The sequence below is a fragment of the Tachyglossus aculeatus genome, chromosome 2 (assembly GCF_015852505.1).
Source record: "Tachyglossus aculeatus isolate mTacAcu1 chromosome 2, mTacAcu1.pri, whole genome shotgun sequence".
Lineage (NCBI taxonomy): Eukaryota > Metazoa > Chordata > Mammalia > Monotremata > Tachyglossidae > Tachyglossus > Tachyglossus aculeatus.
This window is the reverse complement of record NC_052067.1, coordinates 133456787-133481774: the sequence shown is the minus strand read 5'-3', so window position 1 is coordinate 133481774 and position 24988 is coordinate 133456787. Positions and strand designations below refer to the sequence as shown.

At 50.6% G+C, this 24988-nt stretch overlaps 1 protein-coding gene across 1 annotated transcript; it reads right to left on the bottom strand.

Moving 5' to 3' along the window:
* Positions 1–4262: 4262 nt before the first annotated feature.
* On the bottom strand, positions 4263–24798 carry TPP1 (tripeptidyl peptidase 1). The gene is made up of 13 exons (XM_038770488.1): positions 24691–24798; positions 13873–13956; positions 13185–13324; positions 12895–13045; positions 12221–12342; positions 11893–12068; positions 11381–11579; positions 10203–10391; positions 8222–8294; positions 7920–8040; positions 6681–6839; positions 6354–6488; positions 4263–6205 (listed from the first exon to the last, which is right to left on the bottom strand). Exons 1-13 carry the CDS (start codon positions 24720–24722, stop codon positions 6065–6067), a joined length of 1722 nt encoding a protein of 573 aa, XP_038626416.1. The 5' UTR covers positions 24723–24798; the 3' UTR covers positions 4263–6064.
* Between the last annotated feature and the right edge of the window lie 190 nt (positions 24799–24988).

Genomic DNA, 24988 nt, shown 5'->3' with positions numbered 1-24988 from the left:
CCGGTGACGGGCCCGGTGACGGCGGGGATGGCGCCGGATGCGGGCGGCGGCGGCGGCGGGGCCGCGGAGGCGGCGGGGGCGGCGGGGGCCGCCGCGGGGGCCGGGCCCGGATCGCCCTCCGCGCCGCTGCCGCTCATCGGGCCGGGGACAAACCGCTTCCGCTTCCGGCGGACAAGCTTTCTTCCCGCCCTCGCCCCGTCCGGGCTCCTGATTGGCCGCCTTCGCCCCGTCCGCGCGCCTGATTGGCCGTCCTCGCCCCGCCTGTCGCTTTCCCGCCCTCCCCGCCGTCCGGGTACGTGATTGGCCGCCCTCGACCCGGTCCGGGCGCCTGATTGGCCGCCCTCGCTCCGTCCGGGCGCCTGATTGGCCGTCCTCGCCCCGCCTGTCGCTTTCCCGCCCTCCCCCGTCAGGACGCCTGGTTGGTCGCCCTCGCCTCCGTGGGCGCCTGATTGGTCGCCCTCGCCTCCGTCCGGGCGCCTGATTGGCCGCCCTCGCCTCCGTCCGGGCGCCTGATTGGCCGCCCTCGCCCCGTACGGGCGCCTGATTGGCCGCCCTCGACCCGTCTGGGCGCCTGATTGGCCGCCCTCGCCCCGTACGGGCGCCTGATTGGCCGCCCTCGCCCCACCCGTCGCTTTCCAGCCCTCCCCCGTCATGACGCCTGATTGGCCGCCCTCGCCCCGCCCGTCGCTTTCCCGCCCTCCCCCCGTCAGGACGCCTGATTGGTCGCCCTCGCCTCCGTCCGGGCGCCTGATTGGCCGCCCTCGTCCCGTCCGGGAGCGTGATGGATTGGCCGCTCTCGCCCCGCCCGTCGCTTTCCCGCCTTCCCCCGTCCGGACGCCTGATTGGTCATTCTCCCCCGTCCGGGAGCGTGATGGATTGGTCGCTCTCGCCCCGCCCGTCGCTTTCCCGCCCTCCCCCGCCCGGGCACGTGATTGGCCGCCCTCGCCTCCGTCCGGGCGCCTGATTGGCTGCCCTCGCCTCCGTCCGGGCGCCTGATTGGCCGCCCTCGCCCCGTACGGGCGCCTGATTGGCCGCCCTCGCCCCACCCGTCGCTTTCCCGCCCTCCCCCGTCATGACGCCTGATTGGTCACCCTCCCCCGTCTGGGAGCGTGATGGATTGGTCGCTCTCGCCCCGCCCGTCGCTTTCCCGCCCTCCCCCCGTCCGGACGCCTGATTGGTCACCCTCCCCCATCCGGGAGCGTGATTGATTGGTCGCTCTCGCCCCGCCCGTCGCTTTCCCGCCCTCCCCCCGTCAGGACGCCTGATTGGTCGCCCTCGCCTCCGTCCGGGCTCCTGATTGGCCGCTCTCGCCCCATCCGGGCTCCTGATTGGCCGCCCTCGCCCCATCCGGGCTCCTGATTGGCCGCCCTCGTCCCGCCCGTCGCTTTCCCGCCCTCCCCCGTCAGGACGCCTGATTGGTCGCCCTCGCCCCGTTCGGGAGCGTGATTGGCCGACCTCCCCCCTCCCTCCCCGTCCCGACGCCTGATTGGCCGCCCTCCCCCCTCGTCCAGACGCGTGACTGGCCGCTCTCGCCCCGTCCGAGCACGTGATTGGCCGCCCTCGTCCCGTTCGGGCGCGTGATTGGCCGCCAGGACCTTCGCTCGCCCTACCGCGCTTGGTGATTGGTTCGGCCTGGAGCGGCCACCGGAGACTTGAGCTGTTGCCAGGCAACGGGGCTGGGGCGTGATTGGCCGCCCTCGCCCCGTCCGGACGCGTGATTGGCCTCCCGGGCCGTCGCTCGTCCTAAGGCGCTCGGTGATTGGCTCGCCCTGGAGCGGCCACCGGAGACTTTACAGCTCTGCCTGTTGCCCAGGCAACCGGATGGGGCGGGATTCTTGGGGGCCCGCGTGGAGGAGGCGGGCGGTGGCGGAGCAAGTCCATTCATTCATTCATTCATTCATTTATTCATTCATTCATTCATTCATTCAATCAATCGTATTTATTGAGCGCTTATTGTGTGCAGAGCACTGGACTAAGCGATTGGGAAGTACAAATGGGCAACAAAGTACAACATGGGCAACATGAGAAGCAGCGTGGCTCAGTGGAAAGAGTCCGGGCTTTGGAGTCAGAGGTCGTGGGTTCAAATCCCGGCTCCGCCAATTGTCAGCTGTGTGACTTTGGGCAAGTCACTTAACTTCTCTGTGCCTCAGTTACCCCGTCTGTAAAATGGGGACTAAGACTGTGAGCCCCAAGTGGGACAACCCGCTCACCTTGTAACCTCCCCAGTGCTTAGAACAGTGCTTTGCACATAGTAAGCACTTAATAAATACCATCATTATTAACGTCTAGAGACGTTCCTCACCCAACAACGGGCTCACATTCATTCAAATATATTTATTGAGCGCTTACTGTGTGCAGGGCACTGTACTAATTGCTTGGGAGAGGACAATTCAGCAACAGATAGAGACGTTCCCTACCCAACAACATCGCGGGAAACCTCGCAGCCGAGGACTTAGTTCTCCTTCTGGGATGATGATGATAATAATAATAATTAATAATTATATATGTATAATTAATTATTATTATTATTATTATTATGGCATTTGTTAAGCGCTTACTATGTGCAAAGCACTGTACTAATCGCTTGGGAGAGTACGATATAACATCAAACACATTCCCTGCCCACAATTGAGCTGTCTAGAGGGTTTTCCTTCAGGTCTAACTTCACTCCCTCCGGCTGCAGGGTAGAAACGTTCACTATCACAGGGCTGAAGGCAGGGGAATTGAGACAGTATCGTGGCTCAGTGGAAAGTGCACAGGCTTTGGAGTCAGCAGTCATGGGTTCGAATTCCAGCTCCGCCACATGTCTGCTGTGTGACCTTGGGCAAGTCACTTAATCAATCAATCAATCAATCAATCAATCGTATTTATTGAGCGCTTACTATGTGCAGAGCACTGTACTAAGCGCTTGGGAAGTACAAATTGGCATCACATAGAGACAGTCCCTACCCAACAGTGGGCTCACAGTCTAAAAGGGGGAGACAGAGAACAGAACCAAACATACCAACAAAATAAAATAAGTAGGATAGAAATGTACAAGTAAAATAAATAAATAAATAAATAAATAGAGTAATAAATATGTACAACCATATATACATATATACAGGTGCTGTGGGGAAGGGAAGGAGGTAAGACGGGGGATGGAGAGGGGGACGAGGGGAGAGGAAAGAAGGGGCTCAGTCTGGGAAGGCCTCCTGGAGGAGGTGAGCTCTCAGCAGGGCCTTGAAGGGAGGAAGAGAGCTAGCTTGGCGGATGGGCAGAGGGAGGGCATTCCAGGCCCGGGGGATGACGTGGGCCGGGGGTCGATGGCGGGACAGGCGAGAGCGAGGTACGGTGAGGAGATTAGTGGTGGAGGAGCGGAGGGTGCGGGCTGGGCAGTAGAAGGAGAGAAGGGAGGTGAGGTAGGAGGGGGCGAGGTGATGGAGAGCCTTGAAGCCCAGGGTGAGGAGTTTCTGCTTGATGCGCAGATTGATCGGTAGCCATTGGAGGTTTTTGAGGAGGGGAGTAATATGTCCAGAGCGTTTCTGGACAAAGATAATCCGGGCAGCAGCATGAAGTATGGATTGAAGTGGAGAGAGACACGAGGATGGGAGATCAGAGAGAAGGCTAGTGCAGTAGTCCAGACGGGATAGGATGAGAGCTTGAATGAGCAGGGTAGCAGTTTGGATGGAGAGGAAAGGGCGGATCTTGGCAATGTTGCGGAGCTGAGACCGGCAGGTTTTGGTGACGGCTTGGATGTGAGGGGTGAATGAGAGAGCGGAGTCGAGGATGACACCAAGGTTGCGGGCTTGTGAGACGGGAAGGATGGTAGTGCCGTCAACAGAGATGGGAAAGTTAGGGAGAGGACAAGGTTTGTCGGGGGGTCGCGTAACTTAACTTAACTTCTCTGAGCCTCAGTTCCCTCATCTGTAAAATGGGGATTAAGACATTGTGAACCCCGCGTGGGACAACCTGATCATCTTGTATCCCCCCAGCGCTTAGAACGGTGCTTTGCACAAAGTAAGCACTTAACAAATGCCATCATTACTATTATTATTATTTCCCCAACCACTCAGGCCCCTCAAGAGCATCACCCTGCACCACGCTGGACCTAACCCCCTCAGCCGACGCCTTTCTAAACTCAACATTTGACCCTTTTCATATCCCCGGGGTAAGGCCCCCTTGCCCTCCCAACTCCATCTCCACGCGAGGTGCGTGCCCCACTCCCAGGCCCCTTTCTTCTTCCCGGTCTCTCCCACAGTAAGACTGGCTTTAGGCTGGGGTAGGGAAAAATCTTCTTTATTGCTATGGTACAGACCCTGAGTCGTGGCGGGGAGGAGGGAGAGGGTGGAGAGGGATGTGGAGTCTCGGGAAGGAGGAGATATTGAGCGAGGCAGAGCATCACAGGAGGTAGGCTCAGGCGGCAAACGGGGCTCAGAATAGGGCAGGGAGTTTCAGTGCTCTAAGGGTGGGATGGGGGGTGAGCAAAGTCTGCAGCAGGGGGGTGAGATTGGGGGATATTTAGGGGTCCAGGGTGGTGGGCATAGTCTGCAGCAGGGTGGTGGGATTGGGGGATATGTTGGAGCCTGGGCAAAGTCTGCAGCAGGGTGGTGAGATTGGGGGATATTTAAGGGCCCGGGGTGAGTGTGCAAAGTCTGCAGCAGGGTGGTGGGATTGGGGGATATTTAGGGGTCCTGGGGGGTGGGGGGGCACAGTCTGCAGCAGGATGGTGGGATTGGGAATATTTTGGAGTCTGCGGGGGTGGGCACAGTCTGCAGCAGGGTGGTGGGATTGGGGGATATTTAAGGGCCCGGGGTGTGTGTGCAAAGTCTGCAGCAGGGCGGTGGGATTGGGGGATATTTAGGGGTCCCGGGGGGGGAGGGTGGGCACAGTCTGCAGCAGGATGGTGGGATTGGGAATATTTTGGAGTCTGCGGGGGTGGGCACAGTCTGCAGCAGGGTGGTGAGATTGGGAATATTTTGGAGTCTGCGGGGGTGGGCACAGTCTGCAGCAGGGTGGTGGGATTAGGGGATATGTAGGGGCCCGGAGGGTGGACAAAATCTGCAGCAGGGTGGTAGGATTGGGGGATATTTAGGGGTCTCGGGGGGGGGGGGGTGGCGGGAACAGTCTGCAGCAGGGTGGTGAGATTGGGGGATATGTTGGGGCCTGGGCAAAGTCTGCAGCAAGGTGGTGGGATTGGGGATATTTAAGGGCCCGGGGGGGTGGGCAAAGACTGCAGCAGGGTGGTGGGATTGGGGGATATTTAGGGGTCCCGGGGGGGCGGGCACAGTCTGCAGCAGGATGGTGGGATTGGGGATATTTAGGGGTCCGGCGGGGGGCGGGGGGGGGGGGGAGCGGGCACAGTCTGCAGCAGGGTGGTGAGATTGGGAGATATGTTGGGGCCTGGGCAAAGTCTGCAGCAAGGTGGTGGGATTGGGGGATATTTAAGGGCCCGGGGGGGTGGGCAAAGTCTGCAGCAGGGTGGTGGGATTGGGGATATTTAGGGGTCTGGGGGGGAGGCGGGCACAGTCTGCAGCAGGGTGGTAGGATTGGGGGATATTTAGGGGTCTGGGGGGGGCGGGAACAGTCTGCAGCAGGGTGGTGAGATTGGGGGATATGTTGGGGCCTGGGCAAAGTCTGCAGCAAGGTGGTGGGATTGGGGATATTTAAGGGCCCGGGGGGTGTGGGCAAAGACTGCAGCAGGGTGGTGGGATTGGGGGATATTTAGGGGTCCCGGGGGGGCGGGCACAGTCTGCAGCAGGATGGTGGGATTGGGGATATTTAGGGGTCTGGGGGGGAGGCGGGCACAGTCTGCAGCAGGGTGGTGGGGTTGGGGATATTTTGGAGTCTGGGGGGGCAGGCACAGTCTGCAGCAGGGTGGTGGGATTGGGGGATATGTAGGGATACGGGGGGGCGGGCACAGTCTGCAGCAGGGTGGTGAGATTGGGGGATATGTTGGGGCCTGGACAAAGTCTGCAGCAGGCTGGTGGGATTGGGGGATATTTAGGGGTCTGGGGCATGGGCAAAGTCTGCAGCAGGGTGGCGATATTGGGGGATATTTAGGGGTCTGGGGGAGAGGAGGGTGTCAGGCAAGGAGCAGAGCCTTCAGCAAAGCCGGATAGTTGGGGGTCCCCCAGCCTGTAACGGGGTCCCAGCCAGGGCCACTGCAGAAACCCTGACCCTGCACCGTCTCATCCAGACAGGACAAATGGCAGCCATTTGTAACCTGCAGGGGTGGAGGAGGGGGGATGAGTCAGAGGGTTTTGGAGGGGACACCCCCTCCTGCCCTCCCCGTCCTCGCCCCAGCCCTCAGCCATTACCCAACAGCTCCCTTGGGGCGACCTCCACCCCCTCCTCCAGGCCCCGAGACTCACATCGAACAGGCCAGGGCCACCTTTGGCAGCCAGCTGGTACAGTAGGGGGTTCAGGAAGCCAAGAGGCGGGCGCCCGCTCAGCAGCCGCCGCTCATTCACCAGAGACAGAATCCCCCCGAACACCGGCGTGGAGGCCTGGGACAGGACGGGACGGGAGAGAAAGGGAGGGTCGGGAGAGATGCGGGGAATGGGGTCGGAAAGGGGGTGGCCAACAAGCCGGAGGAAAGGAGCGCTCTCCCAGTCTGGAGAGGGGCAGGGCTGGGGACCATGGGGAAAAACACCGGGGTCGGGGGCTGGGAGGTAGGAAGGCCCCGAGTCGGGACTCACCGAGGTGCCGGACACCCACGGGATGGGCAAGCCGTTGCTGACCACCCAGTAGCCGTCAGACAGAGCCGCCACGTCCGGGTAGGCCCGGCCGGTGGCGTTGAAGTAGCTCGACGGTGGTAGCCGGGTAGACGAATGCAGGAACTTCGATACCGCTTCCTCCTACGAGGGGGGTCGTTGGGAGGACAGACGGTCAGCCCCATGGCCCTCCATCCCCAAATTGGAGACCCAAGCCTCGCACATGGCGGAGGGGGGGCATTCGGAGCCCTGGAGGGGGGCAGCGTGGCTCAGTGGAAAGAGCGCAGGCTTGGGAGTCAGAGGTCATGGGTTCTAATCCCGGCTCCGCCTCTTGTCAGCTGTGTGACTTTGGGCAAGTCACTTCACTTCTCTGGGCCTCAGTGACCTCATCTGCACAATGGGGAGGAAGACTGTGAGCCTCTAGTGGGACAACCTGATAACCCTGTATCTCCCCCAGCGCTTAGAACAGTGCTTGGCACGTAGTAAGCGCTTAACAAGTGCCATAATTATCATCTCCAGCACCCTTAAATTCCCCTCCAGTGACTTCCCTCCCTTCTGGACTGTGAGCCCGCTGTTGGATAGGGACCGTCTCTAGATGTTGCCAACTTGTACCTCCCAAACGCTTAGTACAGTGCTCTGCATACAGTAAGCACTCAATAAATTATTATTACTACGTCTCGAGCTCTGTTGGGCAGCGATATCGGCAGTACATGACACAGAAAGCTTCCCAGACTCTTCTCAGATTACCTATCCCATGGGTTTGCATTAGAGCTGCAAGGCCATGGCAGGTAACATCAGTCACGTTTCCAGTTTAGTATTAAAGCCTTTTTTCTGGTCAGTGGGAGGGCCCTACTAGTTGGGGATGGGTGAGGAAGGGGAGAGGAGGAAAGCAAAGATAAAGTTGGAGCCCCTCCCTCCTCCTTGCTGACTTAAGCAGAACTCTGTTTGTACAGATTTACTACTCTATTTTACTTATACATATTTACTATTCTATTTATTTTATTCTGTTAATTTGTTTTGTTGTCTGTCTCCCCCGTCTAGACTGTGAGCCCGCTGTTGGGTAGGGACCGTCTCTATCTGTTGCCAACTTGTACTTCCCAAGCGCTTAGTGCAGTGCTCTGCACGCAGCAAGCGCTCAATAAATACGACTGAATGAATTGAATGAATGAATAAATACGATCGAATGAATGAATGAACAAATACTAAAATTATTATTATTAGTACCTGGTAGGATGGCCGAGGAAAAGCGTTGCTGAAGCCGCCTCCGCTGATGTAGTCGGCCACCTCATCCGTTACTAGGAAGGGATTCCGGAAGGACGTCCCGCCTACCGCTGTGATGTATGGGCTGGGGAACACAGGTCAAGTGGGTGTCATGGGAGCACAGAGTCCTGCGCCGGGGGAGTCAGGGGGGGACGTGAAGGGGTGAGGGGAAACAGAGAGCTCAGGGCCACCCCAGCACGCAGCAGGGACAACCGCATCCTTCTTGGGCCATGGGACGGGGGAGAGGAGAGGGGATCTCCGGTCACCTGGAAGCCGGGAAGCTGGGGCGGAAGACGTGAGTCCCAGAGGCCACAGTCCGACAGCCAGCACCGCTGTCTCCTGGGGAAGGAGGGATCGGGGAGAAAAGTACTTTCTTCAATGAGTGGTCAAAGCTAGGTCACTGGAGGGAAAGTTAAGGGCCCTGGAGATAACAATGATGGCGTTCGTTAAGCGCTTACTATGTGCCAGGCACTGTTCTAAGCACCGGGGTAGATACGAGGTCATCAGGTTGTCCCACGTGGGGCTCACAGTTTTACAGATGAGGTAACTGAAGCCCAGAGAAGTGAAGTGACTTGCCCAAAGTCCCACGGCTGAGAAGCGGGAGAGTCGGGATTAGAACCCACGACCTCTGACTCCCAAGCCCGGGCTCTTTCCACTAAACCGCGCTGCTACCATCCTTAGCCACGCCACCAAATGTCTTGTTGCCCCTATTGGAGATAAAGTCCTGGGCTGGATGGAACTTGAGGCCTGGGTTGGGGGATTAAAAGCTCAGGCCTCAGACCACCCCTGGTAATAATAATATTAATAATAATAATATTAATAATAATAATAATAATGATAATGATGGCATTTATTAAGCACTTACTATGTGCAAAGCACTGTTCTAAGCACTGGGGAGGATACAAGGTGATCAGGTTGTCCCACGTCTTCATCCCCATTTTACAGATGAGGGAACTGAGGCCCAGAGAAGTTAAATGATTGCCCACAGTCACCCAGCTGACAACTGGTGGAGCTGAGATTTGAACCCATGACCTCTGACTCCAAAGCCCGGGCTCTTTCCACTGAGCCACGCTAAAGGGTTCTTTCTACTGAACTTTGGACCGTAAGCGCTTAGCAGTCAGGGACATCTTTTACTTCAAATGCACAGTCCCAACTATTCAGTACAGTGCGCTACACACATGAAGTGCTCTCGACACTCAAAATGCTCAGAATAGTGCTCTGCTTTCGTTATGCCGTCAATAAATGCAGTTGCTTATTATTAGTGGCAGTATTAATACTATTAGGGAAGCAGCGTGGCTCAGTGGAAAGAGCCCGGGCTTGGGAGTCAGAGGTCGTGGGTTCTAATCCCGCCTCCGCCACTTGTCAGCTGTGTGACTTTGGGCAAGTCACTTCGCTTCTCTGGGCCTCAGTTCCCTCATCTGGAAAATAGGGATGAAGACTGTGAGCCCCATGTGGGACAGCCCGATTACCTTTTATCTCCCCCCGCGCTCAGAACAGTGCTCAGCACATAGTAAGTGCTTAACAAATACCATTATTATTATTATTATTACTACTACTACTAAAAACTTCATGGAATTTGCTAAGTTCTTACTATATGTCAAGCACTGCTCTAGGCGCCGGGGTAGATACGAGCTTATCAGGTTGGACAAAGTCCCTGTCCCATGTGGAGCTCATAGTCTGAATAGGAGGGAGCACACGGTATTAAATCCCCATTTTACAGATGAGGAAACTGAGGCACAGAGACATTAAGTACAAAATGCGTGAAATGTGGATCAAAGCGGTGAGCCCCACGTGGGGGCAGGGACTGCGTCCAACCTGCTTAGCTTGTATCTACCCCATTCATTCAATTGTATTTACTGAGTGCTTACTGTGTGCAGAGCACTGTACTAAGCGCTTGGGAAGTACAAGTTGGCAACAGCGCTTAGTACAGTGTTTGGCACACAATAAATGCTTAACAAACACCTTAAAAAAACCCCAAAACAGTGGCTTCCCCAGGGGTACTCAGCAGGGGACTGGCAGAGCCATGATGAGGACGGTTTTGTTCTCCGTCTCCCCCTTTTAGACCGTGAGCCCACTGTTGGGTAGGGACTGTCTCTATATGTTGCCAATTTGTACTTCCCAAGCGCTTAGTACAGTGCTCTGCACACAGTAAGCGCTCAATAAATATGACTGATGATGATGATGATGACGACAAGGGGAGAGCGGTCTGGATGAGCAGCCTTGGGCGAAGCGGGAACTGGAGGCTACCTGAAGCGAAGAGCAGGGTGAGGCCTCGGGCCCCGGCCTTCATCAGCTCGGCATTGACCCGATCCAGGTAGACGCTGCTCAGCGAGTCCTCGTCATCCCCGTAGCTGACGGTGTGCACCCAAGGCAGCGCGGAGGTGTTGCTGAGCGCTAAGAGCCACTGCAGAAACGGCTCCTGGGCCTCGTGGCGGCCTGGCGGGGCGGTGGAGGGAGAAGCACGGATGTGGGGGTCAGCACGGGACCACGGGGCGGGGGGCCTAAATCTCCAGTGGCTACCGGTCAATCTACGCATCAAGCAAAAACTCCTCACTCTCGACTTCAAGGCTGTCCATCCCCTCGCCCCCTCCTCCCTCACCTCCCTTCTCTCCTTCTCCAGCCCAGCCCGCACCCTCCGCTCCTCTGCCGCTGCTAACCTCCTCACTGTCCTCCCCCTGGCCTGGAATGCCCTCCCTCCACACATAATAATAATAATAATAATGATGGCATTTGTTACGCGCTTACTATGTGCAAAGCACTGTTCTAAGCGCTGGGGGGATACGAGGTGATCAGGTTGTCCCACGTGGGGCTCACAGTCTTAATCCCCATTTTACAGATGAGGTAACTCAGGCTCAGAGAAGTTAAGTGACTTGCCCAGTGTCACACAGCAGACATGTGGCAGAGCTGGGATTCGAACCCATGACCTGCACATCCACCAAGCTAGCTCTCTTCCTCCCTTCAAAGCCCTACTGAGAGCTCACCTCCTCCAGGAGGCCTTCCCAGACTGACCCCCCTTTTTCCTCTCCTCCTCCCCATCACCCCGCCCTACCTCCTTCCCCTCCCCACAGCACCTGTAGATATGTTTGTACAGATTTATTACTCTATCTATTTTACTTGTACATATTTAGTATTCTATTTATTTTGTCAATGATGTGCATCTGGCTTTACTTCTATTTATTCTGATGACTTGACACCTGTCCACATGTTTGGTTTTGTTGTCTGTCTCCCCCTTCTAGACTGAGCCCGTTGTTGGGTAGGGACCGTCTCTATATGTTGCCGACTTGTACTTCCCAAGCACTTAGTACAGTGCTCTGCACACAGTAAGCGCTCGCTCAATAAATATGACTGAATGAATGGTAGAGCCGGAGAAAGGGGATTCAGGTGGACGGGGAGGGGTCTGTCTGGGGGGTCGGCGGGGGCCTTACCGGGATTGCTGAAGACCCAAGTGGAGATGTTGGCCCCGGTGCTCATGAGATACTGCACGTCCAGACTGGCCTCCAGTCCGGCCCAGCCCCGGCCCTGCGGCCCCACCACCCGCTCCACGGCCGCCTGGTGTCTGAAGCCGCGGCCGAACAGACGCATGAACTTGGCCAGGTCGGTGGCGTGGAAGTATTGCTCCAGGAACTGGCGGGGGTGGAGGAGAGAGCACGCTGGATGCCCGGCGAGGGCACCGAAGGGACCGGGGTCGGGGGACGGACGGACGAGGAAGCAGGGGGAAGCGAGCACTGTACTTCCCCAGGTGCTTAGTACAGTGCCCTGCATACTGTATATAACTTAATTGAATTGAAGCGTGATGTGGGGCTTGAGGATGAGGGGACGAGCACCGTGGGGAGTTGCCGAGGCCCATGGTGGAGGGGAGACACCCGGAAACGTGGCCCTCGGGGCCAAGAGGACCAGGTGTGACTGCTGAGCGGTAACCAGGGGAGAGAGGGGTTACCTGGGCGCAGGCCTGGCTGTTGTTGGCCGCCGTCCCGCCCACGTCCAGCGTCGTCAGGTTGTACCGCTCGCGGATCACGGCCGGGGTCACCCCCAGGTGCAAGCCCTCCACGAGGCCCTGACCCCGGGCCCGCTGCTGCACGGTGGAGGGGGACGGAAAGCGGTGCAGCCCCCCGACTGAAGGGATGGGGGGGGGAGTGCATTGGGGAGCTGAGGGCTCAGTCCCCAGACACCCCTGGTGCCCTCCGCTCCTCGCACTACGTCCATCATCCCCCCAACTGTACCATTTCTTCCCTGTAACCCCCACCTCCTCCCCGCTTGCCCAGTACCGAAGTCAACGTGCGGGGCCAGCGACTCCGGGAGCCTGTACGGCCTTGGAGATCTGACCAGCCTCTGGCCGCCCGCCTCGTAGCGATGGAACTCGGCTCCTGCTAGCAGCTGCTCCGCCAGCCTGGAGGGGCATGGGGTTATTGTTATATCGTACTCTCCCAAGCGCTTAGTACAGTGCTCTGCATGCAGTGAGCGCTCAGTAAGTACCACTGACTGACTGAGGGGGGGTGGTCAGGGGAACGGGGGGAATGAGAGTCCAGGGAAGGAAGAAATGGGGGTCCAGGGGGATTGATCAGAGAGGGCTCTGACGGAGGCCCGGCAGCAAGTCGGTTGTGGCGTTGGGTGATAATAATAATAATAATGATAGTATCTGTTAAACGCTTCCTGTACTAAGCGCTGGGGTGCATACAAGCAAATCGAGTTGGACAAAGTCCCTGTCCCACGTGGGGCTCACCGTCTCAACCCCCATTTTACAGATGAGGTGACTGAGGCCCAGAGAAGTGCAGCCCAGAGTCACACGGCTGACAGAACCCACGGCCTCTGACTCCCAAGCCCACGATCTACCCCCTATGCCATGCTGCTCCTCGCTATGCCACGCTGATGGTGGGTGGCGGGGGGACGACACGAGGACATTCCCCCAGACAGATTCACCTCCCCCCCTGCAGCCTCTCACCCTGCGGTGAAGCGGCATTCCAGGAAATCCTGCGTGGCCACCGTCCGGCAGTCCCGCGCTCCCGCGGCCACCAGCCACTTATTCACCGTGCGCAGGGTCAGCACCGACGGCCGGACTAGGGTGGCCACCTCATCCAGGGTCAGGTATTTCCCTGCATAAGGCGACACAGTTGGGTTACGGAGGGGTGGGAGGGGGCACAGCCACAGATATCCCACCTGAGACCCCCCCCCCCCCCGCCGGCTCCCCATCGTTCCCCCATGATACTGCCCTGAGACCTCTCCCCTTCATACCATAGTGGGGGGACGTGGGGTTGGACACGGCCAGCACGAGTTCTTTCAGCTGGTCCAGCTTCTGTTGCTTCAGGGCAAAGGTCAGAACCACTGGCTCCTCTGGACCCAGGCGGCCCACGGGGGTCCAGCTGGGGGGCACCCTACGGTAAGGCCGGAGGGGAGAGAGAAGGAGAGGAGAGGCAGAAGGGAACAGAGGGGAGGGGGGAGACAGGTTCAGGAATTGAAACTCCATCCTCCGACTTCCAACCCAGTGCTCGTCTTGACCCGTTTGGGCGGAGGCTGTGGGTTGTTCTAGCATTGCCCACTTCCCTGAGGGCACTGGTGAAACTCCCACCACCACCCCTGGCCCCTTCGCCGCCCCGGCTGCTTCTCAGACGCCCCAAGGAGGCTGCGGGACGGCCAGAGCAGGGACCACCCCGGCATCTTGGTGGGATTAGAGAAGCCCGGTGTCCCCTAAGACTGGCCGTGGGCCAGCGCTGCGGCCCGCTAACCGCTCGGCGGCCCCCAGTTAATCGATCGGTGGTGTTCATTGAGCGCTTACCGTGTGCAGGGGACCGTACTAAGAGTACAATTAAAGGGAGTTGGTAGATACGTTCCCCACCCACAAGGCGCTTCCAGTCTAGAGGAGGAACATACAGTCCTCTCCGAAGTTGCCCTGCCAGGGGCAGGGGGGACGGGGGTGACTTACTGCAAGGACTGGTCAGGTTCAGGGGTCCAGCCGCTGACGCCATAGGAGCTGGAGGAAAGATAAAGGCCCAGGAGGCCTAGGAGCCTGGATGGATGGGGAGCAAGTGGAGAAAGGTGAATAATAATAATCATAATCATAAGAATGATGGTATTTGTTAAGCGCTTACTAAGTGCCAGGCACCGTACTAAGCGCTGGGGTAGATACAAGCAAATGGGGTTGGACACAGTCCCTATCCCACGTGGGGCTCACGGTCTCAATCCCCATTTTACAGATGAGGTAACTGCGGCCCAGAGAAGTGAAGTGACTCGCCCAAGCTCACACAGCAGACCAGTGGTAATAACAGTAATACTAATAATAATGATGGCATTTGTTAAGCGCTTACTATGTGCAAGGCACTGTTCTAAGCGCCGGGGAGGATACAAGGTGAGCAGGTTGTCCCACGTGGGGCTCACAGTCTTAAACCCCATTTTGCAGGTGAGGGAACTGAGGCCCAGAGAAGTGAAGTGACTTGCCCAAAGTCACACAGCTGAGAAGCGGGGGAGTTGGGATTAGAACCCATGACCTTCTGAATCCCAGGCCTGTGCTTTAGCCACTACGCCATGCTGCTTCTCCTGGGGTAATAATGATGGTGTTTGTCAAGCGCTTGCTCTGTGCAAAGCACCGTTCTAAGCGCTGAATGATAATAATGATGGTATTTGTTAAGCGCTTACTATGTGCCAAGTACTGTTCTAAGCACTGGGGAAGATACAAGGTGATCAGGTTGTCCCACGGGGGGCTCACAGTCTTCACCCCCACTTTCCAGACGAGGGAACTGGGTGTGGAGGGTGTGGTGCTGCAGAGCACCCCACCAACACCCCCTTTAATGCCCTCATTCATTCAATCGTATTTATTGAGCGCTAACTGTGTGCAGAGCACTGGACTAAGCGCTTGGGAAGTACAAGTTGGCAACATATAGCGACGGTCCCTATCCAACAGCGGGCTCACAGTCTAGAATTTTTCCCTGGTGCTTCCTCTCCCTTTTCATGCGTGTAGTTAGCCTCATAAAAAAAGATACAACTGTATTAGGCTCTTAAAAACAAACAAACCCTGAGTGGCTGCTTTCCTTCATGGGGATTGGTGATTGGGGGTCATTTTTTTTGGGGGGGGGGTTCTCTGTGCTTCTTTGGGGAGGTTGGGGCTATGGCTCTGGGGGAGTCTGTTGACGGCACTACCATCCTTCCCTTCTCACAAGCCCGCAACCTTGGTGTCATCCTCGACTCCGCTCTCTCCTTCACCCCTCACATCCAAGCCGTCACCAAAACCTGCCGGTCTCAGCTCCGCAACATTGCCAAGATCCGCCCTTTCCTCTCCATCCATCCCGCTCCCCTGCTGGTTCAAGCTCTCATCCTATCCCATCTGGACTACCGCATCAGCCTTCTCTCTGATCCCCCATCCTCGTGTCTCTCCCCACTTCAATCCATACTTCATGCTGCTGCCCGGATTGTCTTTGTCCAGAAACGCTCTGGTCATGTTACTCCCCTCCTCAAAAATCTCCATTGGCTACCAATCAATCTGCGCATCAGGCAGAAACTCCTCACCTTGGGCTTCAAGGCCGTCCATCACCTTGCCCCCTCCTACCTCACCTCCCTTCTCTCCTTCTCCAGCCCAGCCCGCACCCTCCGCTCCTCTGCTGCTAATCTCCTCACTGGGCCTCGTTCTCGCCTGTCCTGCCATCGACCCCCGGCCCACGTCCTCCCCCGGGCCTGGAATGCCTTCCCTCTGCCCATCCACCAAGCTCGCTCTCTTCCTCCCTTCAAGGCCCTACTGAGAGCTCACCTCCTCCAGGAGGCCTTCCCAGACTGAGCCCCTTCCTTCCTCTCCCCCTCGTTCCCCTCTCCATCCCCCCCATCTTACCTCCTTCCCTTCCTGACAGCACCTGTATATATGTTTGTACATATTTATTACTCTATTTATTTATTTATTTTACTTGTACATATCTAGTCTATTGATTTTATTTTGTTAGTATGTTTGGTTTTGTTCTCTGTCTCCCCCTTTTAGACTGTGAGCCCACTGTTGGGTAGGGACCGTCTCTATATGTTGCCAACTTGTACTTCCCAAGCGCTTAGTACAGTGCTCTGCACACAGTAAGCGCTCAATAAATACGATTGATGATGATGATGATGACCCCGGCTATGCCAGTTTGACCCTGGGTGGGGGCATGGGTTGTGGGTGTGTGGGGTGGAGCTGGCCCCGGGTTGGGGCTTTGAGGACCCTCTGATCCATCTATTTCCCCTTCCACCATATGGCTGCACTAATTCATTCTGATTGACTTTCTGCATTCATTTTCAAATATCTCCTTGACCCAGGGCCCGGGGGTGACTTGGTTTCTGACCAACCCCAACAGATGAGTCACTTAAACTGAGTCTCCCCCTCGTCCCCCTCTCCATCCCCCCCATCTTACCTCCTTCCCTTCCCCACAACACCTGTATATATGTTTGTACATCTTTATTACTCGATTTATTTATTTATTTTACTTGTACATATCTATTCTATTGATTTTATTTTGTTAGGATGTTTGGTTTTGTTCTCTGTCTCCCCCTTTTAGACTGTGAGCCCGCTGTTGGGTAGGGACTGTCCTTATATGTTGCCAACTTGGACTTCCCAAGCGCTTAGTACAGGGCTCTGCATACGGTAAGAGCTCAATAAATACGATTGATTGATTGATAGAAGGGGGAGACAGACAACAAAACAAAATATGTGGACAGGTGTGAAGAACAGATAGAATTAAAGCTAAATGCACTCCCATCCCATCGTTCTTCCCGGCTCCCTGGAGGCCCTTTTATGGCCAAATCTCTCTCCGATACTCTACTTCCACCACATTATTCATTCAACCGTATTTATTGAGCATTTACTGTGTGCAGAGCACTGTACTAAGCGCTTGAGAGGCGGCGTGGCTCAGTGGAAAGAGCCCGGGCTTGGGAGTCAGAAGTCGTGGGTTCTAATCCCAGCCCCGCCACTTTTCTGCTGTGTGACCTTGGGCAAGTCACTTCACTTCTCTGGGCCTCAGTGACCTCATCTGGAAAATAGGGATTAAGACTGCGAGCCCCACGTGGGACAACCTGATTCCCTTGTATCCCCCGTAGCGCTTAGAACAGTGCTTGGCACAGACTGAGCCCCCTCCTTCCTCTCCTCTTCTTCCCCTCTCCATCCCCCCAACCTTACCTCCTTCCCCTCCCCACAGCACCTGTATATATATATATATATATATACAAATATATATATATATATATATTTGTACAGATTTATTACTCTATTTATTATTTTACTTGTGAATATTTATTCTATTTATTTTATTTTGTTAATATGTTTTGTTCTGTTGTCTGTCTCCCCCTTCTAGACTGTGAGCCCGCTGTTGGGTAGGGACCGTCTCTACATGTTGCCAACTTGGACTTCCCAAGCGCTTAGTACAGTGCTCCTCACACAGTAAGCGCTCACTAAATACGATTGAATGAAGGAATGAACTGAATGAATAGTAAGCGCTTAACAAATGCCATCGTTATTATTACAATTTAGCAACATATTCAGACAATCCCTTCTTCCCCCTTCAAAGCCCTACTACTACTACTACTACTAATAATAATAATAATGGCATTTATTAAGTGCTTACTATGTGCAAAGCACTGTTCTAAGCACTGGGGAGGTTACAAGGTGATTGGGTTATCCCACAGGGGGCTCACAGTCTTAATCCCCATTTTACAGATGGGGTAACTGAGGCCCAGAGAAGTGAAGTGACTTGCCCAAAGTCACACAGCTGACAAGTGGCGTTGTCGGGATTTGAACCCATGACCTCTGACTCCAAAGCCCGGGCTCTTTCCCCGAGCCACGCTGCTTCTCTGCTAAAGACACACCTCCTCCAAGAGGCCTTCCCAGATCAAACCCCCTTTTCCTCAGATCCCCCTCCCTTCCATGTCACCTTGACTCTCTCCCTTTGGTCTTCCCCCCCATCTCCCTGCCCCATAGCCCTTGTGAATCAATCAATCAATCGTATTTATTGAGCGCTTACTTTGTGCAGGGCACTGTACTAAGCGCTTATCTGAATATATGTATCTATCTATCATTCTACCTATTTATGTTTATGCCTCTTCTCTTGTTCTGATGTCTGTCTCCCTAGGCCGTAAGCCTGTTGTGGGCAGGCATGTGAAGCAGAGTGGCTGAGCGGAAAGAGCCCGGGTTTGGTCGTGGGTTCTAATCCTGCCTCTGCCACTTATCAGCTGTGTGACTTTTGGCAGGTCACTTAACTTCTCTGTGCCTTGGTTACCTCATCTGTAAAATGGGGATTAAAACTGTGAGTCTTACTTGGGGCAAGCTGATTGCCTTGCATATACCCTAGTGCTTAGAACAGTGCTTGGCACAGAGTAAGTGCTTAATAAATGCCCTCATTATTATTGTTATAGCCTTGTATCTACCCCAGCACTTAGAACAGTGCTTGGCACATAGTAAGCGCTTAACAACTACCATTATTATTATTATTATTATAGCCTTGTATCTACCCCAGTGCTAAAAATAGTGCTTGGCACATAGTAAGCGCTTAACAAATACCACCATTATTATTATTATTATTATTATTATTATTATTATGGCCTTGTATCTACCCCAGTGCTTAGAACAGTACTTGGCACATAGTAAGTGCTTAACAAATACCATTATTATTATTATTATTATAGCCTTGTATCTACCCCAGCGCTTAGAACAGTGCTTGGCACAGAGTAAGCACTTAACAAATGCCATTATTATTATTATTATAGCCTTGTATCTACTCCAGCGCTTAGAACAGTGCTTGGCACATAGCGCTTAACAAATGCCATTATTATTATTATTATTATTATAGCCTTGTATCTACCCCAGTGCTAAGAACAGTGCTTGGCACATAGTAAGTGCTTAACAAATACCACCATTATTATTATTATTATTATGGCCTTGTATCTACCCCAGCACTTAGAACAGTGCTTGGCACATAGTAAGCATTTAACAAATACCATCATCATCATTATTATTATTATAGCTTTGTATCTCCCCCAGCGCTTAGAACAGTGCTTGGCACATAGTAAGCGCTTAACAAATGCCATTATTATTATTATTATTATAGCCTTGTATCTACCCCAGTGCTAAGAACAGTGCTTGGCACATAGTAAGTGCTTAACAGATACCACTATTATTATTATTATAGCCTTGTATCTACCCCAGCACTTAGAACAGTGCTTGGCACATAGTAAGTGGTTAACAAATACTATTATTATTATTATTATTATTATTATTATTATTATTATTATTATAGCCTTGTATCTACCCCAGTGCTTAGAACAGTGCTTGGCACATAGTTAGCGCTTAACAAATACCACCATTATTATTATTATTATTATGGCCTTGTATCTACCCCAGCACTTAGAACAGTGCTTGGCACATAGTAAGTGCTTAACAAATACCATTATTATTATTATTATTATTATTATTATTATAGCCTTGTATCTACCCCAGTGCTTAGAACAGTGCTTGGCACATAGTAAGCACTTAACAAATACCACCATTATTATTATTATTATTATGGCCTTGTATCTACCCCAGCACTTAGAACAGTGCTTGGCACATAGTAAGTGCTTAACAAATACCATTATTATTATTATTATTATTATTATTATTATTATAGCCTTGTATCTACCCCAGTGCTTAGAACAGTGCTTGGCACATAGTAAGCACTTAACAAATACCACCATTATTATTATTATTATTATTATGGCCTTGTATCTACCCCAGCACTTAGAACAGTACTTGGCACATAGTAAGTGCTTAACAAATACTATTATTATTATTATTATTATTATTATTACAGCCTTGTATCTACCCCAGAACTTAGAACAGTGGTTGGCACATAGTAAGCGTTTAACAAATACCATCATCATCATTATCATTATTATTATAGCCTTGTATCTCCCCCAGAGCTTAGAACAGTGCTTAGCACATAGTAAGCGCTTAACAAATGCCATTATTATTATTATTATTATTATTATTATAGCCTTGTAACTACCCCAGCACTTAGAACAGTACTTGGCACATAGTAAGTGCTTAACAAATACCATTATTATCATTATTACAGCCTTGTATCTACCCTAGTGCTTAGAACAGTGCTTGGCACATAATAAGCGCTTAACAAATACCATTATTATCATTATTATTATTATTATAGCCTTGTATCTACCCCAGCACTTAGAACAATGCTTGGCACCTAGTAAGCGTTTAACAAATACCATCATCATCATCATTATTATTATTATAGCCTTGTATCTCCCCCAGTGCTTAGAACAGTGCTTGGCACATAGTAAGTGCTTAACAAATACCATTATTATTATTATTATCATAGCCTAAAATCTACCCCAGCGCTTAGAACAGTGCTTGGCACATAGTAAGCGCTTAACAAATACCATTAGTATTATTATTATCATAGCCTTGCATCTACCCCAGCACTTGAACTTCTCTGGGCCTCAGTTACCTCATCTGTAAAATGGGGATGAAGACTGTGAGCCCCCCTTGGGACAACCTGATCACCTTGTAACCTCCCCAGCGCTTAGAACAGTGCTTTGCACACAGTAAGCGCTTAATAAATGCTATTATTTACATATTTATTACTCTATTTATTTATTTATTTATTTTACTTGTACATTTCTATCCTACTTATTTTATTTTGTTGGTATATTTGGTTCTGTTCTCTGTCTCCCCCTTTTAGACTGTGAGCCCACTGTTGGGTAGGGACTGTCTCTATGTGATGCCAATTTGTACTTCCCAAGCGCTTAGTACAGTGCTCTGCACATAGTAAGCGCTCAATAAATATGATTGATTGATTGATTGATTATTATTATTTTTATTATTATTATTAACAGTGCTTGGCACATAGTAAGTGCTTAACAAATACCATTATTGCTATTATAGCCTTGTATCTACCCCAGCACTTAGAACAGTGCATGGCACATTGTAAAAGCTTAACAAATATTATTATTATCATTATTATTATTATTATCATAGCCTTGCATCTACCCCAGCACTTAGAACAGTGCTTGGCACATACTAAGCGGCTTAACAAATACCATCATTATTATTATTATAGCCTTGTATCTCCCTCTGCGTTTAGAATAGCGCTTGGCACATAGTAAGCGCTTAACAAATACCATTATTATAGCTTTGTATCTACCTCAGCGCTTAGAACAGTGCTTGGCATATAGTAAGTGCTTAACAAATACCATCATCATCATTATTATTATTATGGCCTTGTATCTACCCCAGCACTTAGAACAGTACTTGGCACATAGTAAGTGCTTAACAAATACCATTATTATTATTATTATTATTATTATTATTATTATTATTACAGCCTTGTATCTACCCCAGCACTTAGAACAGTGCTTGGCACATAGTAAGCATTAATAAATGCCATCATCATTATTATTATTTTTATAGCCTTGTATCTCCCTCAGAGCTTAGACCAGTGCTTGGCACATAGTAAGTGCTTAACAAATACCATCATCATCATCATTATTATTATTATTATTATTATTATAGCCTCGTATCTACCCTAGCACTTACAACAGTACTTGGCACATAGTAAGCGCTTAACAAATACCATTAATATTACTACAGCCTTGTATCTACCCTAGTGCTTAGAACAGTGCTTGGCACATAGTAAGCGCTTAACAAATACCATTATTATTATTATTATTATAGTCCTGTATACCCCCCAGCACTTAGAACAGTACTTGGCACATAGTAAGTACTTAACAAATGCCATTATTATTATTATTATAGCCTTGTATCTACCCCAACGCTTAGAACAGTGCTTGGCACATAGTAAGTGCTTAACAAATGTCATTATTATTATTATTATTATTATTATTATTATTATTATTACAGCCTTGTATCTACCCCAGCACTTAGAACAGTACTTGGCACATAGTAAGTGCTTAACAAATGCCATTATTATTATTATTATAGCCTTGTATCTACCCCAGCGCTTAGAACAGTGCTTGGCACATAGTAAGTGCTTAACAAATGTCATTATTATTATTATTATTATTATTATTATTATTATTATTACAGCCTTGTATCTACCCCAGCACTTAGAACAGTACTTGGCACATAGTAAGTGCTTAACAAATACTATTATTATTATTATTATTATTATTATTATTATTATTACAGCCTTGTATCTACCCCAGCACTTAGAACAGTGTTTGGCACATAGTAAGCATTTAACAAATGCCATCATCATCATCATTATTATTATTATAGCCTTGTATCTACCCTAGCACTTAGAACAGTGCTTGGCACATAGTAAGCATTTAACAAATGCCATCATCATTATTATTATTTTTATAGCCTTGTATCTCCCTCAGAGATTAGACCAGTGCTTGGCACATAGTAAGTGCTTAACAAATACCATCATCATCATTATTATTATTATTATTATTATAGCCTTGTATCTACCCTAGCACTTACAACAGTACTTGGCACATAGTAAGCGCTTAACAAATACCATTAATATTACTACAGCCTTGTATCTACCCTAGTGCTTAGAACAGTGCTTGGCACATAGTAAGCGCTTAACAAATACCATTATTATTATTATTATAGTCCTGTATCCCCCCCAGCGCTTAGAACAGTACTTGGCACATAGTAAGTGCTTGACAAATGCCATTATTATTATTATTATAGCCTTGTATCTCCCCCAGCGCTTAGAACAGTGCTTGGCACATAGTAAGTGCTTAACAAATGCCATTATTATTATTATTATTATTATTATTATTATTATTACAGCCTTGTATCTACCCTAGCACTTAGAACAGTACTTGGCACATAGTAAGTGCTTAACAAATACCATTATTATTATTATTATTATTATTATTATTATTATTACAGCCTTGTATCTACCCCAGCCCTTAGAACAGTACTTGGCACATAGTAAGCATTTAACAAATGCCATCATCATCATCATTATTATTATTATAGCCTTGTATCTACCCTAGCACTTTGAACAGTACTTGGCACATAGTAAGCGCTTAACAAATACCATTAATATTACTACAGCCTTGTATCTACCCTAGTGCTTAGAACAGTGCTTGGCACATAGTAAGCACTTAACAAATACCATTATTATCATTATTATTATTATTATTATTATTATTATAGCCTTGTATCTACCCCAGCACTTAGAACAGTGCTTGGCACATAGTAAGCACTTAACAAATACCATTATTATTATTATTATTGTAGCCCTGTATCCCCCCCAGCGCTTAGAACAGTGCTTGGCACATAGTAAGCGCTTAACAAATACCATTATTATTATTATTATAGCCCTGTATCCCCCCCAGCACTTAGAACAGTGCTTGGCACATAGTAATCGCTTAACAAATACCATTATTATTATTATTATAGTCCTCTATCCCCCCGCCAGGGCTTAGAACAGTACTTGGCACATAGTAAGTGCTTAACAAATACCATTATTATTATTATTATAGCCCTGTATTCCCCCCAGCACTTAGAACAGTGCTTGGCACATAGTAATCGCTTAACAAATACCATTATTATTATTATTATAGTCCTGTATCCCCCCCCAGGGCTTAGAACAGTACTTGGCACATAGTAAGTGCTTAACAAATGCCATTATTATTATTATTATTATAGCCTTGTATCTACCCCAGCGCTTAGAACAGTGCTTGGCACATAGTAAGTGCGTAACAAATACCATCATCATCATTATTATTATTATGGCCTTGTATCTACCCCAGCACTTAGAACAGTACTTGGCACATAGTAAGTGCTTAACAAATACCATTATTATTATTATTATTATTACAGCCTTGAATCTACCCCAGCACTTAGAACAGTGCTTGGCACATAGTAAGCGTTTAACAAATGCCATCATCATCATTATTATTATTATAGCCTTGTATCTCCCCCAGAACTTAGAACAGTGCTTGGCACATAGTAATCACTTAACAAATACCATCATCATTATTATTGTTATTATTATTATAGCCTTGTATCTACCCTAGCACTTAGAACAGTACTTGGCACATAGTAAGTGCTTAACAAATACCGTTAGTATTATTACAGCCTTGTATCTACCCTAGTGCTTAGAACAGTACTTGGCACATAGTAAGTGCTTAACAAATACCGTTAGTATTATTACAGCCTTGTATCTACCCTAGTACTTAGAACAGTGCTTGGCACATAGTAAGCGCTTAACAAATACCATCATCATCATTATTATTATTATTATTATAGCCTTGTATCTACCCCAGCGCTTAGAACAGTGCTTGGCACATAGTAAGCGCTTAACAAATACCATTATTATTATTGTAGCTCTGTATCCCCCCCAGCGCTTAGAACAGTGCTTGGCACATAGTAAGCGCTTAACAAATACCATTATCATTATTATTATTATAGCCCTGTATCCCCCCCCAGCGCTTAGAACAGTGCTTAGCACATAGTAAGCGCTTAACGAATACCATTATTATTATTATTATTCTTGTCTCTATCGCTGTACTGTACTTCCCAAGCGCTCAGTCCGGTGCTCTGCACACAGTAAGCGCTCAGTAAATACAATCGACTGAATGAATTCAGGCTCCCAGGCTCCCAACATCCGCCGCCTCCCCCCCCACGTCCCCCCTCTTCCAATTTCCTGGCCCTCTTGCAACAAGCCTTTCCCCCAAGACCCGTCCATTACCACACTCCGGGTCCCCCCATGGTGATGTCCGTCCCCGGAATAAACTTGATAAAAACAAAATAAATCACATGACGGAGGCGTGTGATCGGTCCCCGCTCATGTGACCCGGACGGGTCACCACCAGGCCGGCCAAGGTCCAGTCGCCCTCTTCGGGGTGGGAATGGCCCCTTTCCTAGGCCTACACCAATCCCAGATCCCCTCTGATTCCCGGCCTTCCTTCGCACCTTTGTCCCTCTGCCAGAATCCTCCCTTCCCTCCCCAACCCAATCAAGAAGCTCATCCTCCCTTCCTCTGCCCCTCCTCCTCCTCCTCTGCCCCCCCAAAATAAAGCACCAACCGAAGCCGGGGTACAAACTCTGCAATTTA

Excerpts from the sequence above, each read along its gene's own strand:
- TPP1 (XM_038770488.1), bottom strand. The coding sequence starts at position 24,722 with ATGAGCGGGGACCGATCACACGCCTCCGTCAT. Across the intron at positions 13,325-13,872 it reads GAACCTGACCAGTCCTTGCA|GGTGCCCCCCAGCTGGACCC; the intron begins GTAAGTCACCCC and ends GCCTTACCGTAG. Across the intron at positions 8,295-10,202 it reads CACCCTGCTCTTCGCTTCAG|GAGACAGCGGTGCTGGCTGT; the intron begins GTAGCCTCCAGT and ends CTCCTTCCCCAG.